The sequence below is a fragment of the Seriola aureovittata genome, chromosome 21 (assembly GCF_021018895.1).
Source record: "Seriola aureovittata isolate HTS-2021-v1 ecotype China chromosome 21, ASM2101889v1, whole genome shotgun sequence".
Taxonomy (NCBI): Eukaryota; Metazoa; Chordata; class Actinopteri; order Carangiformes; family Carangidae; genus Seriola; species Seriola aureovittata.
Genome location: NC_079384.1, coordinates 3,997,258 through 4,016,969, shown reverse-complemented (window position 1 = coordinate 4,016,969; position 19,712 = coordinate 3,997,258). Strand labels below are relative to the sequence as shown.

The 19,712-nt window shown below is 40.9% G+C and overlaps 1 protein-coding gene across 1 annotated transcript in view; it reads left to right on the top strand.

Annotated features, from left to right (window-relative positions):
• Nucleotides 1–19,297, top strand: part of snx29 (sorting nexin 29) — a 128,032-nt gene extending 108,735 nt beyond the window's left edge. Inside the window, exons 20-21 of the mRNA XM_056365893.1 lie at nucleotides 7,048–7,187; nucleotides 15,609–19,297. Of these exons, the coding sequence (XP_056221868.1) occupies nucleotides 7,048–7,187; nucleotides 15,609–15,735 (267 nt within the window). The 3' untranslated portion in view covers nucleotides 15,736–19,297. The remainder of the gene's footprint in view (nucleotides 1–7,047; nucleotides 7,188–15,608) is intronic.
• Nucleotides 19,298–19,712: the final 415 nt, after the last annotated feature.

The following is a 19,712-nucleotide window of genomic DNA, read 5'->3' as shown; positions in this document are numbered from 1 at the left end:
TGTACAGGGGGTGGATTTTTATATAAGGCACCTGATTTTATCAAGGCTTCAAATTATTCATAATTGAGGGCATTGCCACTTTGAGTGAGAGGTGGGTGCTGCTAGGCGACACCTCGGCTAATTCAAGTCGTGGCTTGTTGTGCGGTTAATTGACTAACAGGAGGTGAGGTGTTTTTTTTTTTAGGTGAGTGAAATTCAGCACTAATTGGCAGGTATCAGTGTCATGCATTCACCACACTTATAAGCTCAGGTTGTTAACTAGCTAATTAGCGAGCCAATGAATTAGCCTTGGGTTAGAATTCGAGCAAGCTGTGCTAACGATGCTAACGGTAATGTATGCCGTCTCGGCCCCACACACACACACACACGCCTCGCCTCTTTCCCCTGTTTTTGGATTAGCCGGGAGTTAGGCGGAGTCAGGCGCTGCCAAGATGGCGACGGCGGTGCAGCTCACTCTGAGCTTCAAAACCGCTCCTCAGAAACCTGTGGGTGACGTCACAGAGGCTGCGTCCATCTTCATATGCAAAAGTGATAATTTCTATAAGCCAGTCATGCACTTAATTCAGCAGTGATATAATTAAATCTGCACAGAGACACTTAATTAAACAGGATGGCATTTATACAGGCGAGTGGAGGCACGACGAGAACAATGAGTAAAAACATTTATTGACACTTTCTTAAAAAACAGATATTTGTTTAAGTGGAATGGTATTTTATGGCTTTTGTTATAATTTTGATTACAGTAACATTATATAAGAGCTCAGAGGTAATCACACCAGAACAATGGCACTTACACAACTACCATCTGCCCTCTGCAGTTGGCTTATCTTTACATACAAAGAGAGAGGGAGACGAGCGCCAAGGCTGCCCTGATTAATTCATCAGAAACCACAAAGTGAATTATTAACAAGTCTTAGTATGTTTAGTTCACATATTATGCAATATACATGTTTTGCGCTTTTAATTATGACGAGGAGACATTGTGGAGGTCTTGTATGAGCATTCCTGAATTGCCTGTGATGTTTTATTCATGGCCTGGACCCACGGTTTGGTGTGGGTTTAAACGCAGCATTGAGAGAACAGGCTGTTCTGCCCCGCTGTGGTCCAGTGTGGGCTGACTTGGTGGAAAGTGTTGACCTTGTTTTCTAGTCAGCACGTACCAACGCTGTCCATTCTCATTTAATTCAAGTGGACTGCAGGTTCAAATCAGAGCTCAGGTTGATTTTCTTGTTTAAAGTGGTGACCCGGCAGAGTCTTTGTTCTATTCTGACTGCATAAGTGATGCTGAGAAACTTTTTGTTTCCAGGAAATGGCTGCCACACACTGAGGGCCAGATTTACATTCTGGAAAGGCCTTTATTAAAATTCTTCTTGCAGTCTGCTTATAACAAGTATCTGATTTGCCAAGACAGCAGCTTATTATGCAATCAGTGAGTTTGGCCTGGGACTTCCATCACATGACGTCAGTACAACCCTCCTTCCTCTCTTTCTGCTGTAGAAATATAAAGAAAAAAGAAAAGGCCACAACAGGAGTCTGTCACTGTAAACAGTAATTTTCATGCAGGACTGAGGTCAAAAGCATTGATTTTCTGTAGGAGAAAAATGTGGTTGATATCGTTGGGTATGGTTTCTTTTCACTTCTGAAAGTGTTTTTTGTGTTGCCAGGCAGCATTTAGTTCTTCTGATATTTGGAGTTTCTTTCCTCCCCCCAGGGTTGAATAGCGTATCGCTGGCAGCAAATTCACTGAGCAGTTGTGGAGACCAGGACGCATATGTGACTACTTCACGCTTCTCTTCCATTGACAGCTCCCCTCTCCTGCTTATCTTCTCTCTCTGGGAAGTGACATTTAGCTGCTGTGTGTGTGTGCGTGCATGTGCATGCACTGTGTATATACGTGCAGTACATCATTCTGTCTTTACGTGACCATTTCAGGATCCCATACCATGGTACATTTTGTGCACATAACCACTAGTAAACATATGCTGCTGATAAGCTTGCATATAGAAATGTGTCTTATCTTGCAGGCAGAATCCATGACATTTGTGACATCTAGAGGTGAGGGGAGCAAGACTGGATGGAAGAAAGTGTCCATGAACCATCTGCCCTGCAAAGGCAGAGTATTAACTACAGAAGCAGTGAAGAAAAAGGGTTTAAAGTATTGTCATAAAACCTACATAATGCCTAAAAAAATGCAAATACTGCGCTCTGCCTTGGGATAATCTCCACAGAATGTGATGGCAAATGCAATATCTACCAACAAAATATATTCTTTCAGCTTTCTTATCCATTTTACCTAAAAAAATAAAGTTTATTTTAAGAAAATAAACTTTATTTTTATTACTTACAGCTTATCGTAGTCCTACTTGAATTACATATATCTTTGCTGGTGTCTGTCTACTGATAATATTTATATTGAAATCAGTATCATAAGTTACTTTACTATTTAACATATTTAAATATGGGAATTTAAGATGACTCAACTGCACCATATTGCATTAATTCCACTCTGGTCAAAAGCTGGGAGCAAGCAGCTACTGAGATTTGCTAAGCTAACTACTCATAGCAGGTTAACCTGGGTTTTTTCTCCCCCCATTGTGACTGAATTCAGTTTTAATTTTGCTCCATGTAATTTTATGGAACAACTAACTGAATGATCCAAGATGTTAGCTCATCCAAATGCATATTTTGCATTAGGAAATTAAGTTAGTGGATGCTAGCTAAGGTAGCTACGGCTAGCTTTCGTTTGATAGAGCTGTCTTGCTTTAGCTGTTTAGTTGGCAGAGAGCGCATTAAGTGCAATGGTGAAATCTTGAGTTAAAAAATTACTAAAGCACATCAAAGTGACTTCAGCCTGAGCAGCAAAACAACAGCCTAAACGTGTTAACTACACAACTGTAGGGCAGTTACTGCGGTTTAGCTTAGCTTTCAGCTCCATTTTGTAGCAAGTGCAAATTTTAATACAGATTTAGGTGTTAACTAATTTATATAAATCCTGGTGAAGACAGACGTAGGCCATAAAATGCCTTGTATTTGCTGGTATATGTACTTTTGTTTATGATAAATAATAATAAGACCGATTCAGGCTTCATGCCATATCAGAACAGCGGTGGGCAACGGGAGCGAGGGGAGGAAACTAGGGGAGCGCAGTGTTGAGATAGCTGCATGTAAGCAGACAGACGTAAGAAGACAGAATCAGCCTTCTACCTGCATCAGTATGCCACAGTAGTTCAGACTCTGCCCTCTTCGTTCCTCTGTGCAAACAACAGACAGCACCTGGCCTCTTCAGCCCTCCTCCCTGTCTCCACAAGAGGATGAATCTGTCGTGATGTCCATTAGCGTTATTACTGCTCTGACATCCATGAAAGCAGTCAGGGTTGTCCCTTATTGTGTTGACATAGCATGAAACCTATGCTGGCAGACGCAGCCTAATCTGACACATCAGATTTACCCGTTCCTATAGCGTCTATTTCGCCCTGTATGAAGTGGAGTTCAGTCATCCACTCCTACTCGCCTGAATGTACATACTTATCTACTACTTGGGGCGACAGTGAACCTCTTATCTGCTCCCATGTTTTAAAAGTTCTTTGTGGACACTGTGTTGCATATCGTCTACCCGGTGTTTGGTTCACTTAGAGTGGCAAAATGTGAATGTACAGTACCATAAGTATACAGCATAAAAGCAGCAGATATACCTCTTTAAATTAAGTCGGTATTGGGGTTGAAAATCCTTTCACCGCATTTTCCGCCTGTGGTTACGCAGCTTTGTTTGGACACATTGATCCACACGCAGTCAATGACTGAGAACTAAGGTGTAATAACATTAGTTAAAGCGTTGATGGTTGTCTAATTTGTTTTAAGTGATGAATACGCTTGCGTGCTTTTCATTTGGTTGAGTAGTGGCATCACTGTTGCATTTGACAGTGATAGTCGACTTACAGCGTTGATAGTTTTGGGTTTGTTTCTTGATGCACAGCTCTCTCCAAATTTAACAAAACCGTGAGTCATGAATCTTCTGTGCATCATATCACAGGACATGACTCATGGGTTGGACCGGCGGCAGAATTCTTACTCACCACTACAGAGTCCTGGGTGCAGTTACCTACAACCATTCCTCTGGCTTTTGTCCATAATTGCAAATGGGAAGCCAGTGAGGGATTTACACTGCACTGGCCAAAATGTTGTTTTGTTTCCTGTTACAAGAAAGTGCTGATCACCATAGTTTAGTAGTAAATGTGAAGGAAAGTGAGGTCGACGCCTCACGAAATCTTCTTGGAAAAATATGGTGCTGCTGATTGTGCACCCATGTCTCTCTGGGTAAGTAAATTGTGGATTGTAATAGTTTAAGTCAACACTAATTATTTCCCTAATTTGTTTTTTTCTTTTTTTTCTCAATCAAAACAAAACTATTGGGCTCTAAATCTAATGATGCAGATGCTCTACTTTCCACAAATCTTACTTCCTAGTATTCATTATATTTATAATTATTATTATTGTTGTTATTATTGTTGTTGTTGTAGTTGTTGTTATCATTATTATAATTTGGGCTTCTTTATTTTATCTCTTTTATAGCTGTTATTGATTGTATTGTCTGCCTTGCTGCAAGGCAGTTTTCATATTAGGGGCAGTGCAGTCTTGAACTTAATTATATTTTACTTCAGAAACATTGCTGGTAGCTCAAGTGTGAATGTCACTGCTTCCAGGAAAAAGCACGTAGCTTGTTCAAAACAAATGCAAGAAATCCCCATGGGCTTCAGATGTTAAAAATTTATTCACCAGGAGGTAATTTCATTGCACTCGTTGATTAATGAATGTGGACCTACATCAGCTTTGAGTTATCAGTGCTTTACTGAAAAAGTGGTTACTACATGCTGTATTTTTTTCAATAAAGCTCCCCTTTATTTTTCACATTTCCCATGATTGCGTGTTCTGCAACCATTTGGCCCTGGTACCACAAAGAGTTCATGGTTCTTGTACAGAAGAAACAAATGTGTACTTTAAGACAAGACAAATTCTTTAGGGGTTTAGATCAAAAGAGAAGCAGTAGTTTCAAAAACAGGGAAATGTTGGCCGCCTACAACGGCTGTTTGTTCCAGTCCCAAGCACCAGAGAGCAAAACGGAGCATTGCCCAGGCTTTGTTCTGAGCCATGCTGGACACTGATTAGCTATGCTAACACTGGCCATGTGGCCGTGTGGCTCTGCCTTCAGAGTCCCTCAGTGAAGAGGCGCCTGATTTTTCTTCAATATCAGCAACCAAATGACAAAATAAACACGAACATTTGGGCACATTAATCCTCAGAAATGCGTCCTTTTTTATTAAATGTGGAGCTTTCCGTGTCATGAGAGACACAGGATTTGAAAGTCTGGTCATTGGCAGTGTCATGGACAATTCAGAATGCTTCTGGTTTTAACTGCAAGCACACAGTCTTTGTAGTGACAGTAGGAAAACTCAGAGGGGCACATCACAGGAGACTCCTATGAGAGATTTGATTCTTGCACAGTAACAAGACATAATCATTCCACCGTCACGGATCTTTAAGTCACAGTATGCAACTTTTTTTGCCTTGAGGCAACATATGTTAGTCAGACCCACCTTCCTCCCCCTGAGCTGGGCTGCTAAAACCTCAGTACATGTCAGTCATGTTGATGAGCCTCCAGCCCAGGGAAGCACTTGGTTCTGAGAGTGAACACAGTCAAACTGTTAGAATAGAATAATGATCATCATTGTTTCAGAAACAGGTCTTGTGTGCTGATGTTGTTATTGTGCTGCTCTTTGATGGTCACAACCCAGTTAACTGCTGGCCACAGCTGGCCAACAATAATGTTGCACAACCAAAAATGTCTTGAACATTGAAACAGTACGAGGGATGTCGAGCATGAGCACGTAGATATATATATATATATATATACTTACTCACCGAATGAAATTGCTAAGATCTGAGAAGCAAACAGCAAACGCAACATCTGTTATATGATCAGATAAGTTTTAATCCAAATTTATGCAGGAGGAAACATAATACCCAAAATGCCTGTTGTAACATCCATCATAACTTACAGATCTTCCATACTTGTCGTAGTTGTGCCTGTTCAGTTCTCCTTTGCAATTAGAGATTTTTACTGATATTTCAGCTGTGCACACTTTCAGTTTTACCCCTCAAACCTGGTTAAGTTCATCTAAACTGCTGGCTTACTTACAACCTGTGTGATAGTTTGACTGCTCATGCTTCTTGCCCAGTTGGATTCAGTTGGACTCAAGCTTCCACCAGGAGGTAGAGCGGGTCGTCCACTGATCGGAAGCTCAATGGTTTGATTCCTGGCTCCTCCACTGCCCATGTCGAAGTGTCCTATTGCCATATCTATCATCGGTGTGTGAGTGTGTGTATGTGGTACAAAAAGTGCTGTATATATGTAGAAAAAAGCACTGTATGAATGTGTGCGTGAATGGGTGAATGTGGCTTTTAGTGTAAAGCGCTTTGAGTGCTATATAAGTGCAGTCCATTTACCATGTAACAAACACAACACTGACATATTTTAGGTTACCAAACAGTTGAGCATTTACACACCAGGCAGATACAGAACAACATTATCATTCAGAAGTGTTTCCATTAGCATTCAGTTCATCTGCTGAATGTCTAATATTCACTTTTCTTTTAGCTCTGACGTTGGTTTCCACTAAACTCCTGATGGTAATATCTGGCCTTCAAGCTGCACAATGTTCCACTGTGTTCACCAGCTAGTCACTAACTTCTGTCTGGCTCCTATTTGGTGCTGTGCATGATATATGCAGGGGGCAAATGGCTTTTTCACTGAAAACAGCTGCAGCCAAAAATGGCGCAGAGATAACAGTGAGCATGAACCACAACAGTTAAGAAAACCAAAGCAGTGAGCTGAAAGACACTTTAAACTTCTTCAGAGCTGTTTGTAGATTTATGATTTTAATATCATAGAATAAGTTGCATGTTACAGCTTTAATCTCAGCTTCTCCAAGCATTACTCCACCAATAACTAAATGTTCCCTCTCTGTCGTTCCCTGCTCTGTTTGTCTGCAGGATGCCAAGTTCGTGGAGGAGAGGAGGAAGCAGCTGCAGGGCTACCTTCGCATGGTGATGAACAAACTGATCCAGACGCTGCCGGAGTTCACGGCCCGACCCACCAAAGAGAACCTGCTGTCTCTTTTGCCTTTCTGCCTGTAAGTGGACACACACAGGCATGTGTTCGATACAGGATCTAAGCTTCTGTGTGAGCATGTGCAATTGTGTGTGTGGGTGAGAGGGAATCAGAAAGAAAAGATGCCAAAACATGCGCAGGTGCAGGGCTTCTGTCTGTGAAAGATTGCTGCAGAAATTTGAGTTTTCCAATCCAAACAGGAATCCATGTATCAGGGATAAAAGGAAGAGCCAGGGGATCTAAGTATTTTTTATAAGTTTATATATCCACATCACAGAAAATTCAAATATGACAAAATCCACATTATATATCCAAATGTAGAACTGCGTTTTAAAACTGTAAAAATCCCATGGTACGCTCCAACATCTAACAAGAACAAACTGCCTGTCAGTTTTTGGCAATAGTTTGTATGTATTATACCAATTTAATCTACAACATTTCAGGAAGAATTAGCTGCCACGGCTGTTGTGGTAGTAGTTGTTTGAGGATACAAACAGGGAGGATTAATGTCACTGAAAATGCCAAATCCCTTGTAAACAAACTTCACCGTTTCCCTGCGTTTTACACTCATATTCACAGATAGAGAGTACACTGTATGTTCTCTCTCTCTCACACACACACACACACACACACATTCACACACACTCAGACTAGCAAGTGTGAAAGTGCATGATGCCTCGGCTTCCCACCTACCTTCCAGGCTACATCTGAAAATGAGATGTTCCAGTCATTTCCTGTCGATACTCACATCAGTTTCTGCTTACTGCAGTCAGTCAGTCAGTGAGCGTGACCTGTCACACCGTCTGACTGGAATGTCATTTCCTCTCTGGAGACATCTGAGTCATGGGGCTACACCAACAACAACAACAACATCAACAACAAGAACATAGTTGACATAGATGTTGGTGCGTCACTGCATTTAAAGATGCAATATGTAAAATAAGTGTCTTTGTTTTAAACATTCCAAAAATTAACCAAGATTATCAACAGAATGTGTAGAAACAACAGTTTTTGTCAAAGATGTATTGTGTTGCAGAGACACCTACTGAAGTTAACTTCTTATCTGCTAATAAGCTAGCTCCACCCTGACCCAACTCATAATACCTCTTTATACCTGGAGATGGAAACTTGGTTGTGAGTGTCCAGTGAACCCAGTGCACGCAGACAGCACGCTCTCATGCACACCCCAAATGACAGGCACACAGAAAAGGGTGGTAAAAACTTAATGGATTTTTTGATGATCCACCGGCCAACAGAGTTCATGGCCTGCCCCACCAAAGAGACCCTGCTGTCTCCTCTGCATTTCTGCCTGTGACACACACACCGCCGATGACCGGTCCAACTCTGGCACAGTGTCGACAGATCTGTGATTATCAAAAGGGAAACTACTAAATCTAGCAGCTGATCGTGGGAACTGCCAAAGAAGTGATCTCCTAAGTATCTACATGATTATCCAAGGTATTTGGTAACCATGGTAACACATATGTACACCAGCACGTGATTGCGGGGATTTTCCCAGATAAATCAGAAGGAATAGAAGTAAGTCAGAGGTGTACTGTTCCAGTTTTAGTATACTGTCTCTGCTTTGTTTTGACAAACGTAGCCAAACTACAAAGATGAAAGCAACAGGAACATATCAGCTTTAATTATGGCTTTGAGTTCCCAATGGTAACTGGATTTTGTTTTGCAGCATGGAATCTAAGAGATGTAGTCCACATAAGGAATATCTGGGATTTAGATAAATTCTCGTGGGAAGTCATGGAGTATCCGGGAACCTGCTGAATTTCCCAGATGAGTTACAGCAATATACTAAAATATTAACTAGTGTGAGGCCAGTTGTCCTGGAATACACACCCCTGCAGGTGTTTCCAATTACTCTGGCTGATTAGAGCTGTGCTCAGGTTAATAAAAACCTTTTTTCAAGGAGCACCACAAAAAAAAAAAAAAAAAAATCAATTTTCCATATAGCACAAGTAGAGAAAAATTCAAATTGAGAGGTAAGTCTCCAGAGTCAGTTGTCCAGTAGAATAAGAGTACCAGACATAAAGGCCTGTATAAACTTCCAAAGCACAGTGTGCTCATTATTTAGTTTGCCCTGAGAGGCTTAATAATCATATCTCTCTCTCTCTCTCATATCTCCGAGCTGGAATAGAAACCTTTCTACTGCACGTCTTTGAATGGCATGAAATATTAGAGTGTCAAGCCGGCAAAGTCTACTTGAGACTTCACTTTCTTTCACAAGTCTCATTCAGAGTTCAGAGTATGTCTTTAATCAGTCTACTGAATGAATGTACGTCTATTCTCGCTCAGTTACTGCGCGTGTTTATGATTGTAAAGTCCTGCTTATGTGCCAGTAACTAGTGAATTGTAATACAGGGACACAGCAGGTTGACCATTAGGGAAGAAAGGTTGAAGATCAAAATAACAGGAGATGCTGAACAATCTCTTATCCTTTTTTTGTGTAAGTCTTCCTGTGTGACCACAGTGGCACCTCTGTAACGGTTAGCCGGGAGACGAGGCAAAGAGAAACAACAACAACGGCAAAATGACACAACAACATCTTGAGCATCGTGTTACATGTTGTAGAGAGTCTGCAGACACGTCTGCCTTTGATGAGATTCAGTGGTGGCAGCTGACAGAGAGCTGATGGCTCAGGACTTGTTGTGCACCTGTTGTGATTGGTAGTGACACTGGAATTTTTACCTCCATGACTCAGTGGAATTACAGTCGACAGTGGATCAACCCTGATCAGCATACCATAATATTTCCGGCTTGTGTGTGTGTGTGCACTCTAGTTTCTTGCCAGAGTCCCTTTGTAATAAAGTTTCTTTGAGGCCTGCCAGTGCTGTCATGATGCTTAATGGTTTAATATGATGTTACTGTTTCATCTGGACTCCATAACTGGCTGTTTGGTTGGCATGATCAAACCTCTGCTAGTTCAACATCTGAGGGATGAAGGCCTCATTTGTCTGGTCATTAGCTTAGCAAGGGGAGAATAATTAGAATCATTAGAAACCGTACTTTACTTTATCTGACCACAGTGTCCCAATCAACACTTATATGCATAGACAGGTAAAAAAAAAAATCCTTTTTTGCAATATTTTTTGACAAAATTATTTCAGGTTTCTCAAACAGCTGTTTTATGTAACACTTATGCTCTGATTACAATTATGTGAACATATCTGCTATTAAAATTAAATTACCTCATTTGATATCTAGCTAACATCAGTTTGCTAGCTGGCAATAATGTAGTTGTGGTTTAACTGTTGACATTAGTAGCTATACTAGCTTAGCAGCTAAGTAGCATAACTTGACCTAGCAATTCAACAAACATTACAACATACAATAAACAATGCAGCTTCTAAACAATGCTAGTGTGGAATTCAAATTATTAATTTGTGCAGAAGTATGAATATTGAATATTTATTATCGACAAAAACCACGGATGATAATAATTATCATTAATGGATGAAAGTAGGTTCCGGTGATATGTGCATGTTAAAGTTGATAAAACCCTAAATATGTAAAGAACGTTAAGACATGTTGGACACAGCTTTACCACTCAGGAGAGTCACAATATAATAAATCCAGCTTCTCATGAAGGACATTCAGTGTTTCCACTTTGTAATATACATTTACATCTGCTCTGTGGATGTTAATGGAGTTAATACCAGACCTACTCTCTTACTTGGTTTATTTTTTTTACTGAACAATGCTGAATGAATCCATGCCTAGAAAATTTGCCAGCAATATTTTTTTTAGAGTGTCTCTATTTCTTCATGACTGGTATGTATTCATTATCATCTGTGTACAGCCAATTATCCTTTTGACCTCCACGATGCCATCAGATGTAGTCGCTGGCAGATTTGTGACACAATGGCAAAGCCTATATGAGGGTGGAGTGACTCTAATATGAGATGACAGATGTTCTGATGCATTGAGAGAATTAGGAGCCAGTGAGGAGAGGAAATGACAGGAAGCAGTTTAGTGAGAACACTGAAGGGAAGAGGACAGTGGGAGAGGAGGGAGGGAGAGAAAGCTGGTCTGAGGAGGAGACGGAGTAAAAGAGAAAAAAGATGGGAAAAAGACAGAAAGGCATATTGGGGCTCAGCACTGATGATCTCCTGCTGACGCACTCTGTGCTCAAAGGCCAGATGGATCTCAAAACTCCTTAATGCTGGTACACTGACCTGAAGGTTTTATGAAAATAGGGTGTAGTAACTAGCAGCGTTATTGACAATTATATCATTTTCACTGACAATATTCCTCTTACAAACCCAAAAATGTTACTCATTCCCTTTAAATACGAGCTTGAAGTTGAGTCATTCAAAAACGATATTGCATGCCAGTCCTCTGGTAGGATTCTGTCATAATTAACCACTCAGATTGATGCGAGTTGGCAGGAAACACACTTGAATGGGTTCCTGCTGCTTTGATTTAACTGAGCAGCAGTTTGACAAAAGCACTGACACCATACATCTCTATTTGATCACATTGATCTTTTGCAGATGAGACATAAAGGTAAAAGTGGTTGACATCTTGTGATTTTAGAGGATCAAATAACTGCTCCGGGGGGAAATAAAAAGGGTTTCAGTTCAGTCTTATCTCAAGTCAGTATACCTGTAGTGCAGTACTCACCTGCACAATACAGTTTACATAACATTCTCTCTTGTTATGTATTTTTATGATACAGGATTTAAAACCTGAAATTACATCCGTGCCCTTACTTCATTTTTTAAACCCAAATAAATTATAGCTTTTTGCAGAGCTCTTTCAAATGTATCACACTGACTTCATCAATTTGATGATGCAGTTGTCATGGAGATAAATCTTGACATGCAACCCCACTGCTGCGGTTTCATCGAGTTGTTTTTAGGACTTCTTAACTTTTAATCCAGCATGAGCATGAATACATTTGAAACCCCTGCAAAAAGCTAGTAAGTGGACCTTGAGTTGGGATTCTTTTTGATATATTTTTGATTTTAAGAACCAAAAACCATCTAAGTTTGGTTTCACATCTCCTCTCAGGCTTCTCTCTGCAGCTCTAGCAACAACAGTTCGGTGAGCCAATCAGAAGAGAGGAGGCTCTGAGCCTCTCTTATGATTGACTGAGTGTTTTTTGAGTGATCAAATAAAAATATAACAGCTTTCAAGTAAACAATCAGAGAAACCAAATCCTGCAAGGTTGGACAATGGGTCTGGTTGGTCCGGGCTTGAGGCATGGCTGAGAGCGATGACATCACAAAGTTACAGAAGTCCTGACGGCTGTTTTTAAGGCTCAGTTTCTGAATACAGGCTGTGTGCATTTCTCGGTGGACTGAGGCTTTGATGCTTTCACAGTATTAATATAAAAGCTAGACCTGATCTATAATCAAACTACACATGGATATCTGCCTTTATACAATATGGGACCTTTAACTTTTCCTCCAGCACCATCATCAACTCATGTTTTTTCATTTGTCCAGTACTTCGGTTTATGACGAAATAGCTGCAAAACTACTGACAATCCGATCAGCTGTACTTGTTAGCAAATCATAGCATGCTAACACGCTAAACTAAGATGATAACAGTATACCCACTGAATTTAAAGCACGCTGGCATTGTTAGCATGTTGCCGTTAGACCTCACAGACAGTAATAGTCGTAGTATTGTTTCACTGCTACTGATGACCTACAGTTGATCATCATTGACGCACCTATTTATTTAACATTAATGTGTGATTGATATTTTAGCAACAGAGCAGACAGCAGTGTTCGTTTGTGCTCAGTGGCCAACACGCTGACGTGCACAGATCTCCTTGTGTCTCTCCACACTCACTTCTTTGGACACACATGCTGCAATTTCCCTCACTTCCCTCACCTCTCCTTTGATTTACCACCACTTAGTATGCAGCTCCACCTCAACACTTATATGGTTTACTCAGAACACAGAGTTCACACACGCACTCAGTCTGGGCTCATTGACCCTTTGCCTCGGAAAAAGAAGCGTTGCAGACCTTTGGCTCACTGTCGAGAGCAGTTTGTGGCAGTTTGACTTCAGAATGAACATGTAACCTTTTATTGTGGTATTAAATTAGCTGAAACAATTTATTTGTGTCTACCTGTGCACAGGCGGGTGGGTTTTTACTAAAGAGGTGAACTGAAATGTGTGTGTGCTTGTGTGTGTACAGTATATGTGTGTGTGTGTGTGTGAGAGAGAGAAAGAGAGACAGGAAATGTAGAGGGAATAGTTTATTATTCAGAGTGTACTATTCATTTCATCCCACCTTTTACTGTTAGACAGTCAATTTGATGTATGCTTGTTTGTGCACCTGTTTACTCTAATTATGCTCCTCTGCAGTCATATTATTAATATTCCAGCAGTGCCTGGGAGAGTTATTATCCTCCACAAGTCAATATCATGTCCAAATGGGGGACAAGCTCATGCTGAAGGCCAGAAAAGAAATCTATAAGCCTAATTACTTTAGCACATTTAGCTCCTTTACCCAGTTTGATATGAATAAATGAGATGGCTTGCAGTCTCAGCTCTGCATGTTGCCCCCAGTTTAGTATGATTTTTGCTGATATAACTGTTTGGCTTTACCTCAGTCAAATTCAAATTGTGACTGCACCTAAGTGAACCTCCCTCCCTGGTTGCAGAAAGAAGAATAAGTGGCACTTGAGTCACTGCTAAATGTACATTGTGTGCCAGACGAGAAGGAATAATGTTCATCATATTACCAAAGTTCAGGTCGTTCCCGCGATTGGATGATCACACCCTCCTGTTTGATCTTGATGGTTATGACACCGACACTTTGCAGAAATACATTTCTCATACTTAAGTTTGAATCGCAGCTTGTTCTTACAGCACCGTGCTGTAAGTGTCTCCTCCGTGTCTCAGCCTATTTTCACATGACTCTCACTGTGCTGCTTTTTTAGCCCCCGCTGCCTCACATGAAAGCATATGGCTGGCAGTGACACCAAGAGCCAGAGCACCTCACCACGAGCGCGTTTATTTTTAACACGTGTCACCCGCGTGGGAATCAAACTCCCATCACAGGACCACCCAGATGTCCCAGATAACCTTAATCACAGCTCCAGTAGCTTTGGGTGTGTCATTAAACAGGCCAGCGAGACGTCAGCTGGGAGATGCCGTCTGCCTCTTCACTGTTTTTAATATTCATTGAAAACCTCTTTGTCAAAAAAAAAAAAAAAAGAAAGCACTTGATCTCACCGCTCCTTCTAAAGACTCACTGCTCCATCACAAGCGGCAGGTGAGAGGTCACTGTCATGGGGATGAAATGCTTCAGAGGGAGAGCAGGGGAACACGAGGTGCTCCAGACAACAAGAAAGCATTTAACTCCAGGCATTCATTCGCCCTGCTTTTCATTTCCTTCCTTCCACAAGTGTCTCTCATTCATCCTCACCGTTATCAGATAAGACTCGGGGATCAGCGGTTCATGTTGTGAAGACGGTCGTCAGGGTAACCAGGGCAATGATGTCATCAAGTGGCCAAGATTATTTCCTCCCGAGTAATGAGAAAGCCTAAACATCATCATAAGATTAGAAATGACTATAATTTGATTCCTTGTGTCACAAATAATGTCTTGTGGTGGCGAGGGCAGGGAGGTGTTGAAAGCTAGAAGATTAATTCCATATCAAGATATTAAAGCCCCAAAAAATTGTCATGTTTTCAATTAACTATTTGATATTCGTGATGTTCACGGCCAGGGCTGGAGCAGAAGCAAACAGTGTTTATCTGCTCGAGCAGAGGCTGCAAACATTAACATGCCCAACTACATAACTTACTACCAACAGTAGAAACCAAGTGTTATTTACAACACTGATACTAAACATCATTTAGTAACTACATTGGTTCACAACTTCCCCATCCGCTGTGTCGTATTTCATCACTGTGTGGAAGCTTGTTCCTGGATGCTAGCGGAGCTTTGGCTAATGTTAGCGGCGCCGTACTGACCTTTATTTAATCTACAGTTAAAACAAAGAAACAATAGGTCCTTGCTTTCAGACAGAGGTACACAAAAGAACAGACTGCTAATTTCTCACCAATCTGCCACCATTATCATAGTTTACTGCACATTAGCTGTGCAAGAACAAAAAAAAGCTTGATAGATGTAGAAATCGGAACTAACGGGAGGTAAACACTCATTTAGAGCCGGTGCCATTTTGCTGCTCTCCTTTTGCAATAATGTAGAATAATTGTGAATCAGTTTATTCGGTTGATTAAAGCTTCTCCATTTGCTGTTTTCGCTAATGTCTGGTTTCCAGGAAAAAAAAAATCCTCTTGCCGAAGGGAAATGATGCATTTCAGCCTCCAGATGCAGCATCGGTGGTTTGTTTGAATAATAAACTTGGTAATAAACTTCACCAGATGCTCGTTTAAAGTCCATAAATTTTTTTTTCTTCTTCTTCTTTTTTCCTTCCCACTGTTCTCTCTCATTTAGAGACACGCCCCAGGCCAATGACGGTGGAGCCAAGACGCCCCGGTCCAAAACGTCATCCCGTTTCCCCAGACTGGGCCGCAGCCGCAACCAGGAAGCCAGACCAGAACCTCAGAGTGGAGACCTTTAACCCCCCCGGAGCCTTGGAACTAATAATCTCTCACTGTAAAGGCAGAGGACGCCAATGTTCCCGTGTGTCTGGACTATGACACACTGACTGACACTGTGTGTGAGGACGTTAAGGACGAGTTACGGACCTTTAAAGCCTCACAGAGGAAAAACAAAACAAACAAAGAGAAGAAAAGCCTCAGTCCAGGACGGGGCGATGGATGCGTTCACATTCGCATTCCTCTCGAGGTGAATACGTAAACGTTTCTGTGCATTGCCTGGCTGAGTAAAGGATAACTGCCCCCCCCCCCCCCCCCCCCCCGAGGTTGCCTATCAATGGACCCAATCATACAGCACCTCTTACCTCACTGAGACCAAAGGACTCTCTGTAAACCGCACATGGACTAGCCTGGACTGCTCTCTTTCATCTCAAACACACTGAGATGATGGGGATGTATTTTATTTTATTTTATTTTTATTTTTTTTCCTTTTTCTTACTCTACTCAGTTTTGTAGTGGAAGCGTGTCCTGGTCACAGTGCCTACAGTGTTTTGTAGCTGCTTTCCTGCTCTGGGTTGGGGAGAGGAGGGTGACGAGGGGTAACGTTTTCTCTTGGGGAATGAATGTTGTTTTTCAGCTTATGTGTCAGCGTTATGGTGCCATTAGATTTTAGGGTAAATCACAGTCTCTGGCGTGGACCACCAGGCAATGGGCATTCCTTTTTCTTACTTCTGCTATATAATAATAATAATTATTATTATTATTACAGCTGTTACAGATAATCTGCAGAAAGAGTATATCTTAACATATCTTAATGTTGCGGGGGATGCAGTAATTATCACAAATATGTTTTAAATTCCACTTAATGATAATATTAAAGGATTAGGGTTCAACACCACTGATAAAACCAAAATCACTTAGGGACTGTATGAAAAGTATTGGGTGATGGTCTGATTATATTTCCCTTATTGAAAAAGCAAAAAACCTCTCTGGTGTAATCAACATTTTCTTAGTACCTTAACCATGACTTAGAAAGAAAAATAGTATTGAGTTGTTTTTTCCCAAGTGCACATTAGAAGTGGAATTAGAAATTTCCAAATAACAGAATCATGAATATTCCAGCCACCCTCTATTTAAGGACAAAGAGATACTCAATAAAAGGCCAGACTTTAATTATAATAAAGGTTTATTTAATTTTACATGAACCATTTGACTTTTAAAAGATGTTTAACTGTAGAATTAAATACTAGAATATAAATTCATTGTGACTAAAATTTTAGTACAGTCCCTTATTGAGAGTTTATATGAACAATATGAACAATATCTCTCCTCACATCCACGTCTGAAATCAGTTTCAAATACCTGCTGTGATCCGTGTGATGAGATTATATCATAGAGGTTTTTTGATAAGAAAAGTAGGGAAACACGATTTTACCGTTCAAATAAATCGGTCAGCTGTGGGTTTACCTCCAGTACATCACACGAATAAAGGGTCTTCAGCAAAGGTCGACCGGCTGTACTGAAAAATTGAGTGTTTAAAGACGGTTTAACTAATGTGTCTTTAATGCAGCGTTATGTTGCAAATGAATGTTTTAACGATGACTAAACACTTGAAGAAAAGCTGCTTGTTAGAGTGCAAGGAGAGGACTGCCGAGCATCAAGTGTGTGTAAAACAGAAGCTCATGCATATGTATGGATTACCCAAGAGTAGTCGGAGACCGTGTTCAAACGCGGAGTGATTGTGTGAGAAGGTTTCAGAAAACTTGAATCAAAGGGTCGGCTCTCGCAAAATGGTAAACACCGTTCACTGTCGACGGAGGGAGGTGAACAAACAAAGCTTGTGGGTTTTAATTAAGTTGTTATTCTTACACAGAAATGACCCTCACACGTATCCAGCTACTGGTAAACACCGTGCGGGGAAACTCTCACAAGGATGCCGCCAAATAATTGTTGTTGTCAGACTTCACTGAGACCTTTTACAGAGAGATTGTCTCACGGTAGCGTGGCGCGCCGGCCGACTCAAACAACAACGTGGGAAAGGAAAGACGAAGATGATGTTTTCAAAAGTTTTTGAAGAAATTATTTCAAAACAACGAAATTCTTTTTTTTTTTTTGCTTTTTTTTCTCAGTCTGACAAATGGCACTGGTGTCTGAACATGTTATGTAACTTAAACATGAATTTCTATCATTATTCTTTTTATTAAAGACTATTTTCTGCTGTGATACAGTAAAACAGTACAACTGGTGACATTGTAGGTGTAGCACTGCCTTATATGTATTAGGAGAATCAGCCCACAGCACCATAATATATTCTGTACCACTGATGAACAACATTGTCACACAGTCTCTGTATTATAATAAACACCTAGCCTTTTTTTTTTAGCGAAGGTTGGGGTCAGTTTGGCTCTGTGACCACTTCTCTGCACAAAACCCACTTTGTATTTGTTGCGATGTACAGTAATTATGCACAGGATCATTCATAGAGAACTGTTTTTAAAAGTCTTCTCCAACATCATATAACGTTGTCAGATTCATGAGGGGCAGTTTAAAAAAAAAAAAAAGGATCAAAATCGATGCTGTAGAATCAGAAATATCGTCTTTTTTTATTCCACCTGGCACCTAAATTACCCATAATTCAACTCGCGATTTGGGTGTGTTCTGATCGTAGCGGCTAAAGGTAGCCTGTGGAGTTTTTTGACCACTAGTTGGCGATATGGAGGAATGTTTTCACTGTGTGTTTCGGGTCACCACCATCTTTGATTGATTGTTTACACAATCCTGTTGCTTGTTTCACACTAATCTGCTGATAGACAGTCAGCAGCACTGACACACAAAGAAGTGCGGCGATGTGCCGACAAAGGAAGAGACGAGGGCGACAGCTCTCTGTCAAACACAAATGTAAACAATGCAGGATTTAAAATATTTAAAAACTGAGCTTTGCTAAGTTTTTTATGGGCACACTGATGCACTCAACACATTTATTAAACCTCAGTGTTTTTGGTGAATAACACTGGATTTGAACTATTGTTGGATTACAGGAAAAACTCCACAGGACACTTTTAAACCTTTAAACATTTTTAGTCCCGCAGGGAACTTTTTAGATTTTCTTGCTTCCAGACAAACTGAAGCGAGTGCAGGTCTTTTTTCTCTTGCACTTATTCAAAGCTGTTTTGAATTTGGATTTTTTTCGCCAGGAGTCAAACCGTTCGTTCTGCGGCTTGATGCCATTCCAGGTGCTGATGATGATATAAAAGTTTCATTGACAGCAGGACAAAACACAAAGAGGTTTCCTGGTTGACATGACAGGTGTACTCTGGAAGTTTCACATGATCAGAAACATCAATATTGTTTTAAATGGCCGCATCTGCACCCCCCCACCCCCACCCCACCAGCCTCCAGACGCTGGAGGAAATTGAATCTCTGCACCCGGGGGAACCGGAGCGATGACGGCCACAGTGTTGTCTTGCCATGTCTGTTCTCGTGTACCTTTGTGTCCTCGCCTTAGTCAGCAGTCAGGCCTTATCTATCAGTGTCACAGCAAAGAGGGGTGAACAATAAAGTACAGAATGTACAGTACACACACTACTAATGCCTGTGTATCAGTGTTGTCATTGGGGAAACCCTGTTGCTTCCGTATATGGATGAAGGCAAAACGCCATTATGCAGTTCTGCTGCAAGAGTAAGCTTTTGTGTGTCAGTGTGCATGTATGCATTCACGCATGTGTAGGTACACACAGTAGGTGTTTATGATGTAATTTAAATGCAGACAGTGGGTGTGTGCTAAAGCTTGCATGTGTTTATATGGTGAGATGAACGTGTCAGCGCTCACATTATATTCTGCATGTGAACAATATCCATAAACGGATGGGAAGATTCTGTGAGTTCCGTTCTCTGAGCGTCTGTGGCCCTCCGTCTGTTTTATTTGTCGAATGGTTATTTAACTGTTACTGCTTCTTTAAGCAGTCGCTGAGCTTTTACTCAAACCATCCAGCCGTTTTTG